The following is a 16,788-nucleotide window of genomic DNA, read 5'->3' on the forward strand; positions in this document are numbered from 1 at the left end:
AGTGAGTCAAAGATTGTCGTTCTTGGCGGTTGCATTTCAAAAATGTGGTTCGGTGCTACAATAGCACTCGCGGGTGTTCAATTCGTCCTTTGTCATCACATATTTGACAAAGTAGGTTTAAATTCTTACTACATAGGAGATGCAGATATGGTAAGTAGTAGGCTAAATAAACTTATTCTTATAATTATGTTACATAAATATTAACGTTTACCCCTTTGCAATAAATTTTAACACTACAAACCGACAATAGTTCAGATAAGGAAAAATTTATAGAAAAATTTCTTGTGCTCTTATTGGGAGCGAAAAGAACTTTGAAGAAACTGTACTTATTTTTAAACATTTTTAAACAAGTTTGATACTATTTTTACAGGATAACAGATATTTTGACTGGTTTATGGCAAGATCTGAGTGCCGAGCTCATAACAGCCAACTCGTATCCATAGAAACTGCTGAGGAAATGAGTCATCTGCAAGACTATATAGTATCCAAGGGGTATGCAAATGGGAGTACTTTTGCTACTTCTGGCAATAGTTTTGAAAGTGAAAATCCCTATTCCTGGGACAGCAGCGGAAAGACATTGGAGTTCACGAAATGGTTACCTAGTGAAAAACTACCTATTGACAAAAGCTATCTTAGCCTTGTGTTAATTGATTCCGAAATATATATGATTCGATCAGAGGGTTACGATGATAATTATATTTGTGAATCAATGACTATTTGGGAAAGAATAAGGTTTGAAATAAAAAGACAGTTTTCAGCAGAGGTGGCGATCGCTTTGATACTTTTATTTATATGTTATTGTTTCCTATTTTATGCAATCCATAAAAGGCGGTCTGTAACGTCTCAAGATAAACAGCCACTAATTAATGAAAAAGAACTTGCAATAATATGATCTATTTGTTTTTGACAAAAAGTGAATATGAACATTATTTTATGTGATTTATCTTATCTTAAGGTATGTATTAAGATATGTATATGTTCTATAACTTTTTACGGTGCTCCAGTATAGTCAGATATAGCCAAATGTCACATAAGCCAATTGCAAATCAGCCAGAATAAAGTCTTGAAGCTTATCTTAAATCTCCCGTGGCATCATTCTACGATTGACCTACATTGTTGAGCCAATGCTGAATTGGTAGATTTTAGATTATTGCGATTAACGCATAATTTCATAACCAAGTGTCATGATTCAACATATACGCATATAAATAATCTGGCATAGCCATTTAGGTTTAGTCTTCGTGTTTAATTTAGCTTGTAATAAATTTTCTTGGGGTTTTTCAACTTCTTTGTCTTTTTTCCCCTAATACTTAGTTATTTCATTATATGGCGCATTCGCCATATGTCATGTATATATGTAAATAAACACCTAAATAGAAAGGCCTAGTTCGTAGTCTAAGCTCTTAAAATATTGTAAGATACCATTCACAAACAAACAACAACGTGAAATAAAAATTGAATTGAATTGAATATATTCTATAAATAATATTCGTTTTTCCGGAATCTTTTTGGATCCTTCACCATGTAATTCACCTTTCAAGTATTGCTTCATTGGAGGGAATCACCACCTACCGTTTTAGGAACAACATTATTATGGTTTGAGTAGGTCTCCACTAAGCCATCGACTAGAACTTCTTTTCTAAGTAATATATGAAATATAATAGGTGACAAGTCTGGCTGGCTTTCAATATGTTGTGAATGATTTGATTTCCATTTCCTTAGAACTTCTGCTGGTTGATCGGCTGAAAGAAAACCCATAAAAAGTGGATGCATTCTTTGGTCGATCCTTAGTGTTACATAAAGTATCGGTGAAAATGTTTAGTCTTGGCAAATCGTTTTTGGCCTTTACATTTCTATTATTATTATTGGGATGCTATGTCTGTATCTATCAAGAATACTTTCAATGTAAGTAAGCCTTAAATGATTTGCAATTTATTTTATTTTTTATACTTTTATGTATATATATATATTTTAAGCCGCTTGTTCCAAACCCTTTGTACAGATTGGCCGAAATTGTTATTTTTTCTCCACAAACAAAGCGGTATGTAAATTTAATAACAATTTAAGAATTAGTGTCAATTGATTTCACTTATTTTTAGGCATCATATGAATTCTACAAGGTGTCCTATAAGAATCGTGTATTTAGCGTTCCCATAATGGTTGGTGCCGATCTAAATGCTGTCTCTTATATATTAACCCATCAATTTGCCATTCCAGATGGACTGGCTTCATGCCAATTTTGGTTGTGAAACTCTTGATTCACAAGCTCGATTGATAACACTGCAAAATGCTGACGAAATGCGTCTACTTGTCGATTATATTCGGGATCACACCCATGCCGATACACATCCTATGTTCTGGAGTGGTGGTCATCGTGGCCGTGCCAACGATGGCATGGATATCGATCATCGCACTCTTATTGATTTCTATTGGCATGATGATTATTTTCCAATGAATTTCACCAATTTTGCCCGAGATGTTCCGTTGCAAAAAACATATTCGGATGGGTTTTGCGTGTCTCTGGAGTTCACAGGCAATGAACTAATTATGGGTGTGGCTTCGTGTGAAAAGAGAATGTCCTTTGTTTGCGAATTGAGGTTACTTTGAGATTAAGATGTGGTTTCAAGTGAATCAAGTAAATAACACACACTGTTATCATCTTTAACCCCTTATCATGTACATATATAAGTGGCTGTAAGTGAAAAAACCACATTTCATCACACCCTGTTTATGCATTCCATGGAATTACTGCGTGATTAGTAAAATAAGTGTAAAACCCCTTAATAACCAGAATGCCGTTGCTAATTTTTTTTGTTACTCTTTTCTTACCTATAGAGACCTAGCTATATAAATGTGGAAAAACGTTTTATTTGAAAAGTGTAACGATCTTGCGATCGAACGACCTGAGGTCTGCTAAATAATACATTCATTCGATCTTGATGAGATTTGACACAGTCATTAACAGATTCATTAAAGTGCAAAATATTAAATTTAAGGGCGATCATGGAAAAAGTAACAAAGTTATTGATAAAAGTCACAGTTTCGGACCGATCGTTCTTGTGGGAACTTTATGATATAGTCACCTGATCTTGATCAAATTTAACACAGCAATTTATAGGTATAATAAACTCACACTGTACGTGACTTAGCTGTTTGTATGGGAGCTATATGATATAGTTGTCCGATCCGACTGAATCCGAGATATATAAACTGTGCAGTATATACGAGCCTACATGCAAAATTTCAACTCTGTAGCTTTAACGGTCTAGGAGGAGTTCCCGTTGATCCAGACAAACGGACAGACGAATTAACGGAAGCACATACATAGGTGTAAAAACTCGACTCGTCGCGCTAATCAAGAATATATGTATGTACTTGATACAGTCTGAGATGTTTTCTTCTATGCGTTGCACCAAAATTTATATAGGGTATAAAAAGTTATTCACCACCGATATTCTTGCATCACTCTATTTATTCATTTTTTTAAACTCCCTCAGTTTGCTCCATTCTAATGGAGAATAATAACTGAAAGTTTGCTTAAGCAAAAATCAACATTTGCAGAACATATTTTAATAATAATTATCAAAAATGTTTAAAAAAAATTTAAGCATTTATCTTATTTGTTATTGTTACATTAATCACGTTGACCAAATATTTAGCCTTTTTCGTCTGGCCATAGTAACAAAAAATAAGACTTTTATTTTTTTCCGCTTTGTTGCTCTTTTGAAAGATTTTTAGATTATTTTGAGTGTTTTGTTGCTTGCGGTTAGGTAAGCTTAAAGCTGATTATAATCATAATTATTATAATAATTATTATTTATTATACTTACAAATTCAATATATTATAAAAAAAAGCTACTTTTGTAAATTATAACACTAAAGAGCATTTACAAAAGTACAGCACTTAATTCTTACTGATCGGTATTAAAAAGCTTGAATATTTTTTGATAAGGTATCATTTGAGTATGATTTCCATTCACCTCATCTGAAGTACTAACATTCTTGAATTGCGTATTATATTTCATTAATTAGGAAAAATCATCACAGCCAGATATAAGGACTATATAGTATTTATTCTCATTGGTTATCATTATATTAAAGTGCAGTACTAAGATAATAATAATTACTATATTAATCAATACTTTACTGCACTTTAAGATAATGATAGTCAATGAGAATAAATACTCAGTTAAGTATCTTTATTATCAGTCAATAAAATATCAGTATCAGTTAAGACATAAGTAGGGCTATGGTAGGGCCTTTCCGACAAAGTATACCGATGATGTCAATATTTTTATTGTTTTATATATTTATATCATGCACCCATGGGGTGAAATGTAGTATGTGAAGTGTTCAAGTTTATTTTAATTTTTGAACCGCCCACTTCTGCCTCCGAAGTTTAAACAAAAGTGTTTTCCTCAAAGACTATTCTAGCTAAAAACGTCATATTTGGTATATTGTTATTATTATTATACCTAAGTCGGTATGACGATCTTGCATTTTTTTGCATTTTTCAAAAGCTAAGTTAAGTATTATTCTTATCAGTTCATAAAATATCAGTATCAGTTACTTAGCGCGTGGCAAGGATACGATAAGGGCATTCCGACTAAGTAAAGTGATAATGTCAATATTTTTATTGTTTTATTTTTGATAGATTTCAATTCATTTTACCTTTAACTGCTTTGAGAAATGGGTTCTTCTACATACTTATATATTGAATAAATTCATGGCACTTAGTCAAAGAAGTCATTAATTTAATAATTCAGCATTTGTTTCGACGCTGCGACGTCTCCGTGTACCGGATTCGGAGACGGGAGCACTTTCTGTCTGCACTTGTATGTGCTTGTAATACACAAATAAATTTCGACTAAACGCTTTTAAACAGTCACAGACAATGCATGACGATGGCGATGATGATGATGGCATTTTTCGTGCTCCAAAAGGGGCGGACAGCAAACCGGAAGTGAAGACTACTACCAACTGAGTAGATAGTAGCTACCTTTACCAACTGCTGTGCGACGGCAACAAAATGAAAACTTTTCTCTAGCCACCACGATGGCGTTCGGTTGGCGGCAATTAAGTCAAATTGATAATGACGACAAAATGTCGGCTGGCAGGAGTTTCGAAAGCTAGGTAGGAACCTCCTCCAGAGAACAACATCTATTGCTTTTACTGCTCGGCTCCGGATGACGTGATTTCATTTTGGGTATGGGTGTGGGTGTGGACTATGCAAAATTGGCGACACATTTCGACACGTCCGCCCTTTGGCATAATTAAAACGAAATAATTTTCGACAAGCTGGCTTGTTTTTTGTTTGGTTTTTTTCCATCTACTTGTCTCCTTGTTTTTCCAACTGAAGATGATGATGGCACGTCGTAGTGGGAAGTCTGTCATATGATGAAAACTTTTGTATGAAAACTCCTTTGCTATTTTCACACTTTTCGCACTTGTGCGTCATGTTTGGTTGGAAAAGCTCTCTGTATGTTCATGTTGGAATTTTTATTTAATTTGCTTTGAGCTGTCATAGGGTTTTAGCTTGCCATTCAGTTTACTGCATTGTTTGAAATTAATTTCACTTGTCGTTCATTTTGCGGATCCATCAACAAGGGTTTTGCCATATGCCAGTGCGTGTGCCTTGAGAGTCTAGAGGGTCCTTTCAGTCCATGTTTGGTTTAGAGAATGGAATGGGGACACAATCGTTTGCCAAACAAGGCGCTAATCATTGACGAAACAGAGTGGACTCCACTTGCAATTCTCCATATGTTTTTGCTAGAGAGTTGGTTTATCTGCCAACAACAGCTAAGTTATGTGTCCTTTGCACGTTGTCCTTTTAACTCACTCCGGATATGTTTTTGGGTTCTTGTGTATTTTTTTTTTCCTCTTTTCTTCTATATGCTTCCCGCCATTAATCACTGACAATAATGAACTTCCGCCATTTGCAATGCGCGGTCTTTAGATTCAGATTCCAGAACTCTGGATGTGAACTTTAGGGAACTGGTCGACTGGTCGACTGTTCTGCTGTCATTGTCATTAGCGCAATGTGGCAAAATTTATAGCGAGCCTAGTCTGGGTCCAAGAGGAGTATATCTCTTTCGAATGTTTGCATGCAACGGAATGGACCCGGACTGACCTCTGTGTGATTTTTATCGTTTCGATTTACGACTCATAAAAATGTTAGAGACTTTTATATGTCGTCGCCATCTCTCTATCTCTTGGCTTTTGGTTTCTCATTTCAAATATTGTTGTCTTCCCTCTGTTTGTTTTTTTTTTTTGTCATTTTGCTTGTTGCCATTTTTATGCTTGACTGCGCTTTGCCTGCAAGGCAGTTAGTTTTCTTTTGGTGGGGCAAAATGTCTCTATTTTGTTTTGTACTTATGTATATAGTTGATTTTTATGGGTTTCTAGCGATGCAGAAAATATTTGAAAATGTATCTTTCTCTGACAGAAAAGGGGGGGCCAGCAGCAGCCTCAAAAGGCAATTGAACTAAATAAACAAAACAAATATCCAACAAATTTACTTTTTCGAGGTAGACGAATGTGTTGGTCTATATGTACATATAAATATACTACAGTTGAAATTTATTTATATAAATGCAAAAGAATTTGATACTTTAGTTTGTAGTCGTTTGTTGAATAAATTATATTTTGGTTGGTAATCCAACAATTTATTATATATGTATTTGTCAATAAAATTTATCATTCACATAAAACTTATTATCTACGGCTAAGGATGTATCTCCTTTGTCCATACTAGCTCTTAACAGAATCAATAGATGATAAACAGTTAAAGTTTGGATAATGTTTATACATAATTACAACTTTTAATAATCCCTAGAATTTATAATACAAATTTTCGTAAAATTTTGTTTGATTCAAGAAAATTTTCCTAATATACTTTTCAGCTTGCTAAGAATAAGAAATTGAAAATTTTATTCCATCACTTATAACAATTATTATCATTAAGTGCATATTTGCTAGCACTTTTATTACGATAAAATTTTGGATATTATGTAAATATTTAGTTAATTCGGCAATCGAATTTGAGTTTATTACATAAATGTCAATTTTATTAGATCACTAATCACTAAACTTGTTATGGAAAACAATAGATCTATTGTGTTCTATCTTAACTGGCTACAATGCAAATGCCATCAGACTGACAATGTGTTCCCATAGCAATTTTCCTGCTAACACAAAAAGCCATCTGACCAATATTATGTGGTAGAAGGAGGTAAAGGGAGGAGAAAAGGGAGAAATATATGCATGATGTCAAGTACCAACTTCCTGCATTTGACAGTTATTAGATTAACACCTACATAGAGGCTCACATAGAAGGGCAAGGAGGGGCAACTCCATTGGCTAGAACAACGGCGGATACTCGATTACCCGTTTCAGCCTAGGCGATGTTGCACGAAATTGGACAAACAATAAAGCGCTCAAAATGTATGCGAACATCCGTACATAAAATCTCAACCAGACGAACAAACGATGCTGAAACAAAAGGCAACTGTGTGAGGATGATGATGATGATGACGATGAAAAGGATGAACAAGGGATGTCAATTTCAGACAAACAGCCCCAAAACAGGAACTAACTGCGCTTGCATGTGCCCCTCCCTCACACTCAATTCCTTTGCCGTATTTATGTATACTATATATTGATATATGAGAAGGATATAGATATATGTATATGGCTTATATGACGTCCAAGATGGACGCCACCGCTCAAAGCACTGGCCATTTTGTTTTTTTTTGTCTGTTGTTTTTTACCCATTGTTAAGTGGTCTGGGGGGTGGGGGGCTGGAAAGTCCAGTTGAAAGCTGTCAGTGGCTGTTTAGATTTACGTGCCGCAGTGCAGCAATGTCAGACGAATGTAGATGGACATACAGTCAAGAGGTGTGACATCTATCTACTTTTTGCTCATTCTCCAAGTTCTGGCACATTTACAGGCATTCTACTCACACCCAAATGCACTTTGTATGACAATGGAGCACATGCATGTTGTCATCGCTGCTGACTTTTTGTTAATGAAAGTGTCAGCTAGACAAACGTATATATGTATCTACCCTCCTATCGAAAACTTTAACCTGAAAACTCCTAAAAAGCCTAGCCACAATGTATAAGGTCCTTTTGTTAGCTTTGCCATGTCGTTCTATGGAAAATGCTTTCCATTTCGCTCAATAAATTATGATCAGGCTGATTTTTGGGGTCCTTTTGTTATCATTTTTCAGTCTGCACATTGAATTTCTGTTGTCATTGTTTATAAAATGAATTATTTATTATCGTATGGCGTAGGCATAATCTGACTATTGGGAAAGGCAGCAATTACATATTGAAAAATTGTATGATTTAGTGCCTACTTTTAGGCTGAGACGTCACATTCTTCAAATTGGTGACCCCGACGCGATGTAAGCAAATCCCTGAGGCAGGAAAAAAGTTACTCCACTTGGAGCTCTCATGGTTAAGCGCAACCTATCTCAAGTTAAGATGCAAAGTCATCTTGAACAGACTTTTTATTTGCCCTCTTCTTTCTTATCTTAGAGCCAGCCAAATTCCAGCAATTAGCAGCAGCTCCCCTCATATCGCGTCGCGGGCATCTAGGGCTTCTGTTTTTCCCTACGTGCTCTGCCCCGATAATCCTAAGCGCTTCTAACTCAATTTTACATGCCAGAACGCAGCCAAGTCTCCGGCATTATTAAAACGGATAAATCGCGACGTGCAACGATGTTGAAATGAAAGTGAAAAGCTGTGCGTGGGCAATTAAAAGCCAAAACAGACAGAGAGAGTGAGTTAGCCAGAGAGAGAGAGAGAAAGAGAGAAAGTGGAAGAGAAAGCAGGCAACATGCCAGCAAAAAGAACAAGGAAGGTCTATCTAGATGAAACATAATTCGCATGTTGAATTTTAATTAATTAAAAGCGCATACGGAAAAACCCGTAAGTGAGTGTGGGAGTAGGATTTGGATTGGGTGTGCGGCAGTAGTCAAAACAGGGCCACAAAGTAGGTTAATGCGTTGCGAGATTTTACAAAATCTTGAGAGTGAGTGAGAAATACACACACACACACTGGGTAAAGCCGTCGTAGACGAGACAACGTAATTGGCGGGCGTTACAAAAATATTTACCGTTAACATTAACATGGAAATGGAAAAAGATGATAAAGTGCGCAAATGTTTGCACTTTCCCTTTATGACTCTTTAGAGACGTTTACAGTTTAGGTGTGAATATTTGTAGAACTCCCCAGGCCGTTTTACCCCCCAGAACTCGCAGTATCCCCAATCTTATTCACTTCACCCTCTGCTGTTACAGTTTCCGTTTTGAATCCCCCCGCATCCCATACAATGGGTCTTCTATCTGGGGGTTGCATTCGTTCATGGTACCACGGTGTTGTTGTGGGAGGGGATGGGGGTGGTGTGGGTGGCGTGTCAACGTCTTGATAAGAAGGTGTTGTATAAATATTTTTATACTTATTCTAGGACAAGTAATTTATTTACATAAATTTGTGGGGGCATGTGTACTTACTTTTTTCCAAATAGAGCAATTGAAATGTTTGTATGCCATGGGGCAAAACATTTGCTTTTAGAGCATTCAAAATTGGTCAATTTTGAGATCGCAATTTGTCTGCGATTATATATGGAGAAAGCAAATAGAATCAATTTGATCACTCACCTATCTTTGCATTTGTTTGATCCGTATGACAAAATATTTCTTGGATTTATTTGAAACCAAACCATTTTGTGATTCAAATACTTGTACTATTAGGTTGCCACAATTTCCCTTTTTCAAAAAAAAAAAAAATATCAGCAACCTTCGATTTAGTTAGAGTTTAGTTTTATTTCATATTTAAGCACTGGCATTTTCATCAAGTAGCCCCACACATTCGGGTCAAAAATATTTTCCATAGTATCTTGTAGTTTCGGGCACTAGAAAATACACACCAAGATTTTTGTGCAAAAGAATTTTTTTGTTTTTCACCTGTTTTTATTTGCAAATATTTAAGTGAAATGTGCTCCAATCCGGTCGAACGTGCCAAGCGGCCCCATCAAGCGGGTAGAGTTTGCCGTGAAATGCTCTACACGCGTTCGAAGAATGTAAGTAAACAAGGATGGACAAAGTGATTCCCTAATCATTATAATTACCATCTACTTAGCCGAAACGTGAAGTTCCAGCCTTTACCTATCAGGCATTGCAAAAAGGAACTGTAGTTAAGCCCCCACCAAAGTAAGTAAAACTTTTAATAGATAAAGATATATCTCTATCTAAACTCTTGTTCTTAGAATTGACATATTTAAACGGAAACCGGTAAAGGAAACTGTATTTAAGATCTATTGCTCGCGTGGAGATATTCCAGTGGTGTTGGCCGGACGTAGTAATAAACAGGATCCCACCAAGGATCGTCCTTTGCGCTGGCAATGCAATCCCGAGGATTTAGATTATTGTTACTATTTGCCCATCTTTGTGGATGGTCTGGCCGACATGGATAATGACACACGTTTGCTGGCCCTAAATGGAGCCATTGATCTAATAATGAGGTCACCCAAGAAAGTTTTACCCGTTTTGCCCAAGTTGATATTACCACTGAAACGAGCCTTTCAGACACGGGATAAGCGAATTATTATCTCAGCTTTGCAAGTGCTACAGCTTATGGTTCGATTGGGTAAGCAATGTCTACAGATTATATAGACTTTGAATATGTTACCTTATTTTTTTAAGGACCTTGTGTGGGTCAAGCTTTAGTTCCTTTCTACCGCCAATTGCTGGCCGTTTGCAATCTCTATAAGAATATCAATGTTAATTTGGGTGAGGGCATCGATCCGGATCGCAGCAAACGTATTGGAGATGTTATTGAGGATACATTGAAATTACTAGAATTTTGCGGTGGACCCAATGCTTTTATTAACATCAAGTATATGGTTCCCACCTATGAGAGTAGCGTCTTTCCACGATGTGAGGCGCCCGAGCTAAGAAATGAGTAATTTTTGCTTTTGTGTTAGCATTTTGATGAAATTTGTTTGGGTTGAATTTATTATTCATTCTTCCAACTTATTATTACTTCAAAATTGAGTATTACAATAGTAGAATACGAAATTTTGTGCAATTAAAAAGATATTAAGTGAATGAAGTTTTCTTTTTAACAGTGTGATTATCGCCATTTATTAGGACTGATATTTTATCCGCTCTTCTGAGGGTGTGGTACATCCTGAACGAGCGATAGAAACATATCAGACATCGATGGTTAATTTTCTGTTTAGATTACGACCTTTTTAAAATTGTATCTAACCTTTACTCGGAGCCAGTTTTCAACAGATGACTATTTCGAAGACAGTACGAAAAAAGTACGAAAAATTGCATATCTTCAGCACTAAACCTAGTTAGGAATTACAATTAAATGACGTGAAAGAAGATAATCAAAGCTTACAATTCAAGAGTTTATTGGATTCCGTATGAGGTTTATGTAGCGGTTATTCTCGATCTCATCAATCCTGAGTTCTATTTGCTTGTAACTTTATAAAATGTTTAGTTATAATTTAATTTTCTTGAAATTCTTTTTCAGTCTAATGCGACAAATTCGGTTAATGTAGACGCTGGTTTTGCGTTAAAAACAGGATAACATTATACTGGAATATTTAGGAAAAACTTACGACATTAATGCCAAAAATGACAAAAGTCTGAAAATTCCTGCCTATTGATTTAGGTAGGAGGTAGATGTAAATTTTGCTCAAATAGTCTGATTCACTAAAAGTAACCATATCTGGTGCGTATGTATATATTATAAGGTCTGTCGGAGTCATGTCCTGTATCAGATCCGGTCCACATAAGACCTTAAACAAAAACCACCTTGTTTGGCATTTTTCTTCTATTCCATTTGCAACCCTCTTTTTCTCCCCTCTCAGCAGAGCCATCTGTTTGAGGCAACAATGACAAATGCCTAATTAATTTTTAATTTTCGAAAAAAAACAACAAAAAAACAAACAACTCTAGCAATAAAGAAACAGACGCTACATTATTTTTTACCAATAAAGAAATACATTCCATAAATAAAAATCTCATTATAATAAATCATACAGTGAAAATTGTTTTCAATTTGGCGTTTACTCTAATGGAATACTTATGTTGACTGCGATGACTAGGACCAGGAGCATTTGTCTAAGGACGAAACACACCAAGGGTGTCTCTGGTGTCTGTCTGTCGTTTATCTCTGGCACAAAATCGAAGGATGGGCACACTCTAAATTTAATTTAGTTAAATTGCCACAGTCAAGATCTATTTAAAGGGGAGGTGCGGAGGGGTTGTTTGGTGTGGTGTGGAATGGTTTGGTTTTTGGCTTCTGTAACATTTTCAAATTGCTCTCATTGCGCTTTTCAACGTAATTAAGTACGGACCCTTCCATAATTTTTGAAAAACAAATCTTGTTATCAACGCGGCAACACGAAACAGTTGTCCATCCTGCTGGTTGGTCGGTTCTGGAGTCTACATAGTCTGGTCACTCCGCCTATTGCCTGACTGCTTCTCTCCCTGCTGCCTGCTGCCCCCCTGCCGACTCGCTGATTGTGGTGCGTAGATAAAAACCTGCCAAGTGTTGCAACTCAATTTGCCCCCCTCTCTTGGTTAATAGACGAACTACCTACCCTTGTACTGTCTGTCGTTCCACCACACAAGTTCTTAATTCACTTTTTGATATAGCGCTTTCCCTTTTTTCCTTACTTCTTTTTTTTTTTTTAATCTCCTGTTGACGGTAAATCAAACAGTCCCCCTGGGTGCAGCGTCAATTGAACGACCCGCCCCGCTAGATAAATTGCATTTGGTTTGCTGCTTCTTTTCCAAAATGCTGGTAAAACGTTTTGACATTTTATACGCAATTTTTTGGATAGCATTTTTTATTGCGACGTGATGCTGAGGGTAAAGAGAGAAAGGGGTTCACCATGGGGGGGCAAAGAGGTACCTAAGCTTTGATTTAGATGGAAAATTGTCGAGTTCATATAGATTCATGAAATGAAATTAAAATATAATAAGTTATTGCTCACGTACTCTTGCGACAAATTCAAAAAATTTAAACCAATTTCAGCTTGAATAGGAACTGGTCGTAAACGTATTTTTTTCTTCTGTGTCTATTTCTTGTAGTCTCACTACTTTATGAAACAAATGCTTCATTGTTTTCTATTTGAGTAAAACAGGAATAAATATATTATATTATCTATTACGAATGTTGTTAATATCTATGCTCCATTTCTTGTTATACCTCATAGCAGTTCACACATTCCTTTAGTCATTCGTTTTATATAAAGCGATACTTTTCCTCCCTTTAAATAAAAAAAATATTTTTTTTGTCGAAACTAAATATTTATTTTTTTCTGGAGCTTCTTTCTAGTTTTATCTAATGTTTATTTCTACTTAAATACAATTTTTAAATAGTGTAATATTATTATTATTATTTACTATTTTTTTTTTGTTTCTGTGATGAAATGTTTTAGTACCAATTCGAAAATCCTCCAGAGATTTTATGCAAATGAATTTATGAGAATGTTTTTTGGTTTTGTTTAACGTCAGGTTGAAAAACTCAAACTATTCGAATTAAGTTTCTGGTTTTATTTGAAAGGAATTTAATCACAAATTTCGACACTTAAATGGGCTTCTTTTTTCCTACTGTATGTAAAATTTTAGGTTTTTTATAGTGATTCTTGTTTATTCAAATAACTTTGATTAAACTCAATGTTGAATTCGCTTGAATTGCTGGTCATTTCTAGCCATATGAACCATAACCAAAATGTAATATCGATTCTGGGATGTTCTCTTAAGCTCTAACGAATATTTCGCCCACACTTTGGATATGCTTTTACGCCCTGGAGGCCATTTCCATCACATGTATGTAGCCATGCCCATGCCATCTCACATCCCACATTCACACCACCCAAAAACCACCGCACATAGACGCCAGTCATATGCAGGTCTTTGCCATTAAGTCATGACCATGTACAGTTTGTATGTATGTATCTATGTGAGGAACTCCTCCTGTATGCTGTGGCCAGTGGAGTGGAAATTGCTTTAATATACCGGAAATTGCAGGAGAGTTGCATAAATTGACACGAAACGCCCCCGTGGGCACAATTCAATGTAATGACGATGCCAGACATCAACGCGAAAAACGAAAGTGTTGCACGCACTGTGGGATACGGAATGGGGGCAACCTAGATTCAACTATCAGTTTGATGCTCGTTCTTAGGCAAATAGTGTAAAAATGCTTTATAAAGCCTTAGATAGTTCTGTTTCTGGCGTCAGTCAAAATGCAATCACTAACGATTTCACTAGCTCTTGTAGCCATCTTGCTGGTAGTGACACTTCAAGTGCATCTATCCCAAGCCATCAACTGCACCTTGCCATTAACCAAAGTCGGTGAAAAGTTTTACTTTGTAGAGAGCAAGGCCAAGGTATAAATAAATACAATTATTTTGACTATTAGTATTAGTATTAACTGTCAATTTATTAATAGAAATCATGGTATGATGCCAATGCCTACTGCATTTCCAACGGTCTTCAATTGGCCAATGTGGAATCTGAATATAAATTCAATGAACTGGCCGACTTTCTATCGACAATGGGCTATCGCTCTGACTGGGTCTGGATTGGTGCTATCGGTCGCCAAGGCAGTTGGCTGCAATTCGGTCCTGCCAGACGTTTACCCTATGCGAATTGGTACATTTCCCAGCCAGATAATCTGAACAGTGAGAATTGCATGAATCTTTATCGCATCAGTGAGAAGTGGTACATGAACGATTATTCTTGTCGTACTGCCTTGTCTTATATATGCGAAATCGATGATTCTAGAACCTATATAAATTAAATTGTTTTGTATAAATAAAAATATGGAAATCTATTAAAATATCATGCCACTAAATAAAATGTTAAATGTACATACATATATGTGAATTATATGGGCTATAAATTTCTACATATGTACGTATATGAGACTCATAAAAATCAAAACATTTTTGAACCAGTTTTTTGTGAAGTTAAAACAAGACTTTTTTTTAAAAAAAGTAACAAATTTAGAAATATATCACTGAGATAAGATTTCCCCATATTTCTACTGATTGTGAATTTTTTCTCTTTTTTATGGCAGCTATATGGTATAGTAATCCATTACGACGAATAGTCAAACTTGATCTCAATTAGAAACTAATTGCTAAGCTGGAATACAAGTTTCCAGTCGCTTTTTAACTGAGGGCATAGCTATATCTCACGCTGATCACGCTGATCAAGAATATGTATTGTTTATAGGGTCGGAAACGTTTGGTTCTATGCGGTACAAACATTTGACAAATTTTATAGTACCCTCTAGAAGGTATTAAAAAGAGATTTTTTAAATGATACCAGAACAAATGTTAGGTTTTTATTGATTTCTTCGCTAAATACATTTAATTCTTTTTATAAAGATTGTGTAAGAAATATTGTGGAAAATCATGATTGATCAAGCAATTTTTTGAAGATTATGTCTTATAATCTTAAATATTAAAATAAAAAATAAACGATCAATATTAAAAGAAGTTTAAAGAAGTTTTAATTCAAATTTAAATCAAAATGTTAACGAACTTCTCCCTAACATTTTGGTAAGCTGTTTTGTACTCACAAATAATAATTAAATTTGGCATTCTCAATATTGGAATGATTGGGTTTTGGTTTTCTTTGTTACCATAAAAGAATACATACATATTATGGTAGTCTGATTTTGTATACATTTTTTTATTGCATTGAAGAGAACTAAGATTATTCCAAGCAAATGGATTAAAATTTTAATGTCGTTTAAAGTATCATTTCAGCTGCTTCTTAAAATATTTCCTGCAGCGATTGTGATTAACATCAAATTGCTGATACTTATTGTATAACGTTAAGCTGGGTGCTTCCATCAGTTGGCTTGATATTACTCTCACATAGGAATGCATATTCCTTAAAACAACTCAAATCGTACATAAGCCAAGTTCCAGTTGTTGGCATGATACCCAAACAGTTCTCATAGCCGTAATCGTTTGGTTCATTCGGGGCCCACTTAAAGAAGGACATGATTTTCGAAGTGGCCAGTGAGACCCAAGAGCCAGTCTTAATGCCAATTCCAGAGAACCAAACAGCTTCAGTGGCAGCAAACCCCATTTGATTTAAATAAGTTGTGATTTCCTTAAGTTCCTCTTCACTGTCGATACTGGCCAATTGGGATCCGTAGTCCATGCAACGTCTGGCGGCATCCCACCAATTGACCTAAAAGATTGACACAAACTGTTTAGCAAGAGGATTGTCAAATATTATAGCTATGTATATACCTTGCCACGTTCTAGTTTATATGCGGTGTTACCCAACTTGACGTAGTCGTAGGAGCAGGCCTTTTGAGCTAGCACCACACTAAAAGGCAAGAGGAAGATTACGATTAGTTGCATTGTGATGCAAATGATGAACACTGTTTGTGCAAGTTTATAGTGAATGGTTTTTATAGACGCTTAGACAAAAAGATAGTTATCACCTCTTTGTGATGTTTCCCATACCAAATTTGTACTGAAAAGATTATAGTATTTGAGCAAATCGATCCCATCCCATAACTGCGATGGAGTCTGTGTGCAGATGTTCTCATTTTTCACGGAATCACGTGCACACATTCGTTATGCCCCCACCGAATAGAAAAAAAATTATCACCAATTTGCAGTCATCGAAATCCAATTACTGAGGGCATGCAGTCTGTATTGCTATAACCCCTAAATTTCGTTGTGGGACAATAAACGTAAGTGCAATACATAGCAGCAGCAGGAGC

The 16,788-nt window shown here is 35.7% G+C and overlaps 3 protein-coding genes and 1 long non-coding RNA gene across 4 annotated transcripts; 3 read left to right on the forward strand and 1 right to left on the reverse strand.

Annotated features, from left to right (window-relative positions):
* Window positions 1–1,767: 1,767 nt before the first annotated feature.
* Window positions 1,768–2,990, forward strand: LOC26530183. The gene is made up of 4 exons (XM_023175461.2): window positions 1,768–1,905; window positions 1,977–2,041; window positions 2,100–2,159; window positions 2,218–2,990. Exons 1-4 carry the CDS (start codon window positions 1,815–1,817, stop codon window positions 2,605–2,607), a joined length of 606 nt encoding a protein of 201 aa, XP_023031229.1. The 5' UTR covers window positions 1,768–1,814; the 3' UTR covers window positions 2,608–2,990.
* A 1,759-nt stretch (window positions 2,991–4,749) lies between these two features.
* On the forward strand, window positions 4,750–5,298 carry LOC111518522. The gene is made up of 2 exons (XR_002723987.2): window positions 4,750–4,835; window positions 4,886–5,298. It is a non-coding gene; the product is annotated as an uncharacterized LOC111518522 (long non-coding RNA).
* A 4,539-nt stretch (window positions 5,299–9,837) lies between these two features.
* On the forward strand, window positions 9,838–11,114 carry LOC6641545 (parkin coregulated gene protein homolog). The gene is made up of 4 exons (XM_002064394.4): window positions 9,838–10,087; window positions 10,147–10,217; window positions 10,274–10,653; window positions 10,710–11,114. The coding sequence occupies exons 1-4, from the start codon at window positions 10,001–10,003 to the stop codon at window positions 10,970–10,972; spliced, it is 801 nt and encodes a 266-aa protein (XP_002064430.1). The 5' UTR covers window positions 9,838–10,000; the 3' UTR covers window positions 10,973–11,114.
* Window positions 11,115–15,516: 4,402 nt separating this feature from the next.
* LOC6641543 (C-type lectin 37Db) lies at window positions 15,517–16,426 on the reverse strand. The gene is made up of 2 exons (XM_002064392.3): window positions 16,307–16,426; window positions 15,517–16,244 (listed from the first exon to the last, which is right to left on the reverse strand). Exons 1-2 carry the CDS (start codon window positions 16,418–16,420, stop codon window positions 15,867–15,869), a joined length of 492 nt encoding a protein of 163 aa, XP_002064428.1. The 5' UTR covers window positions 16,421–16,426; the 3' UTR covers window positions 15,517–15,866.
* Window positions 16,427–16,788: the final 362 nt, after the last annotated feature.

Source organism: Drosophila willistoni (genome assembly GCF_018902025.1).
Source record: "Drosophila willistoni isolate 14030-0811.24 chromosome 2R unlocalized genomic scaffold, UCI_dwil_1.1 Seg200, whole genome shotgun sequence".
Lineage (NCBI taxonomy): Eukaryota > Metazoa > Arthropoda > Insecta > Diptera > Drosophilidae > Drosophila > Drosophila willistoni.

Bases quoted from the DNA above. Each gene is read 5' to 3' on its own strand.
- LOC26530183 (XM_023175461.2), top strand. From the start codon at position 1,815: ATGTTTAGTCTTGGCAAATCGTTTTTGGCCTTTACATTTCTATTATTA. The intron at 1,906-1,976 runs GTAAGTAAGCCT...ATATATTTTAAG, and splicing joins CTATCAAGAATACTTTCAAT to CCGCTTGTTCCAAACCCTTT. The intron at 2,042-2,099 runs GTATGTAAATTT...ACTTATTTTTAG, and splicing joins TTTTCTCCACAAACAAAGCG to GCATCATATGAATTCTACAA.
- LOC6641545 (XM_002064394.4), top strand. From the start codon at position 10,001: ATGTGCTCCAATCCGGTCGAACGTGCCAAGCGGCCCCATCAAGCGGGT. The intron at 10,088-10,146 runs GTAAGTAAACAA...CCATCTACTTAG, and splicing joins TCTACACGCGTTCGAAGAAT to CCGAAACGTGAAGTTCCAGC. The intron at 10,654-10,709 runs GTAAGCAATGTC...TATTTTTTTAAG, and splicing joins ACAGCTTATGGTTCGATTGG to GACCTTGTGTGGGTCAAGCT.
- LOC6641543 (XM_002064392.3), bottom strand. From the start codon at position 16,420: ATGCAACTAATCGTAATCTTCCTCTTGCCTTTTAGTGTGGTGCTAGCT. The intron at 16,245-16,306 runs GTATATACATAG...TCAATCTTTTAG, and splicing joins ATAAACTAGAACGTGGCAAG to GTCAATTGGTGGGATGCCGC.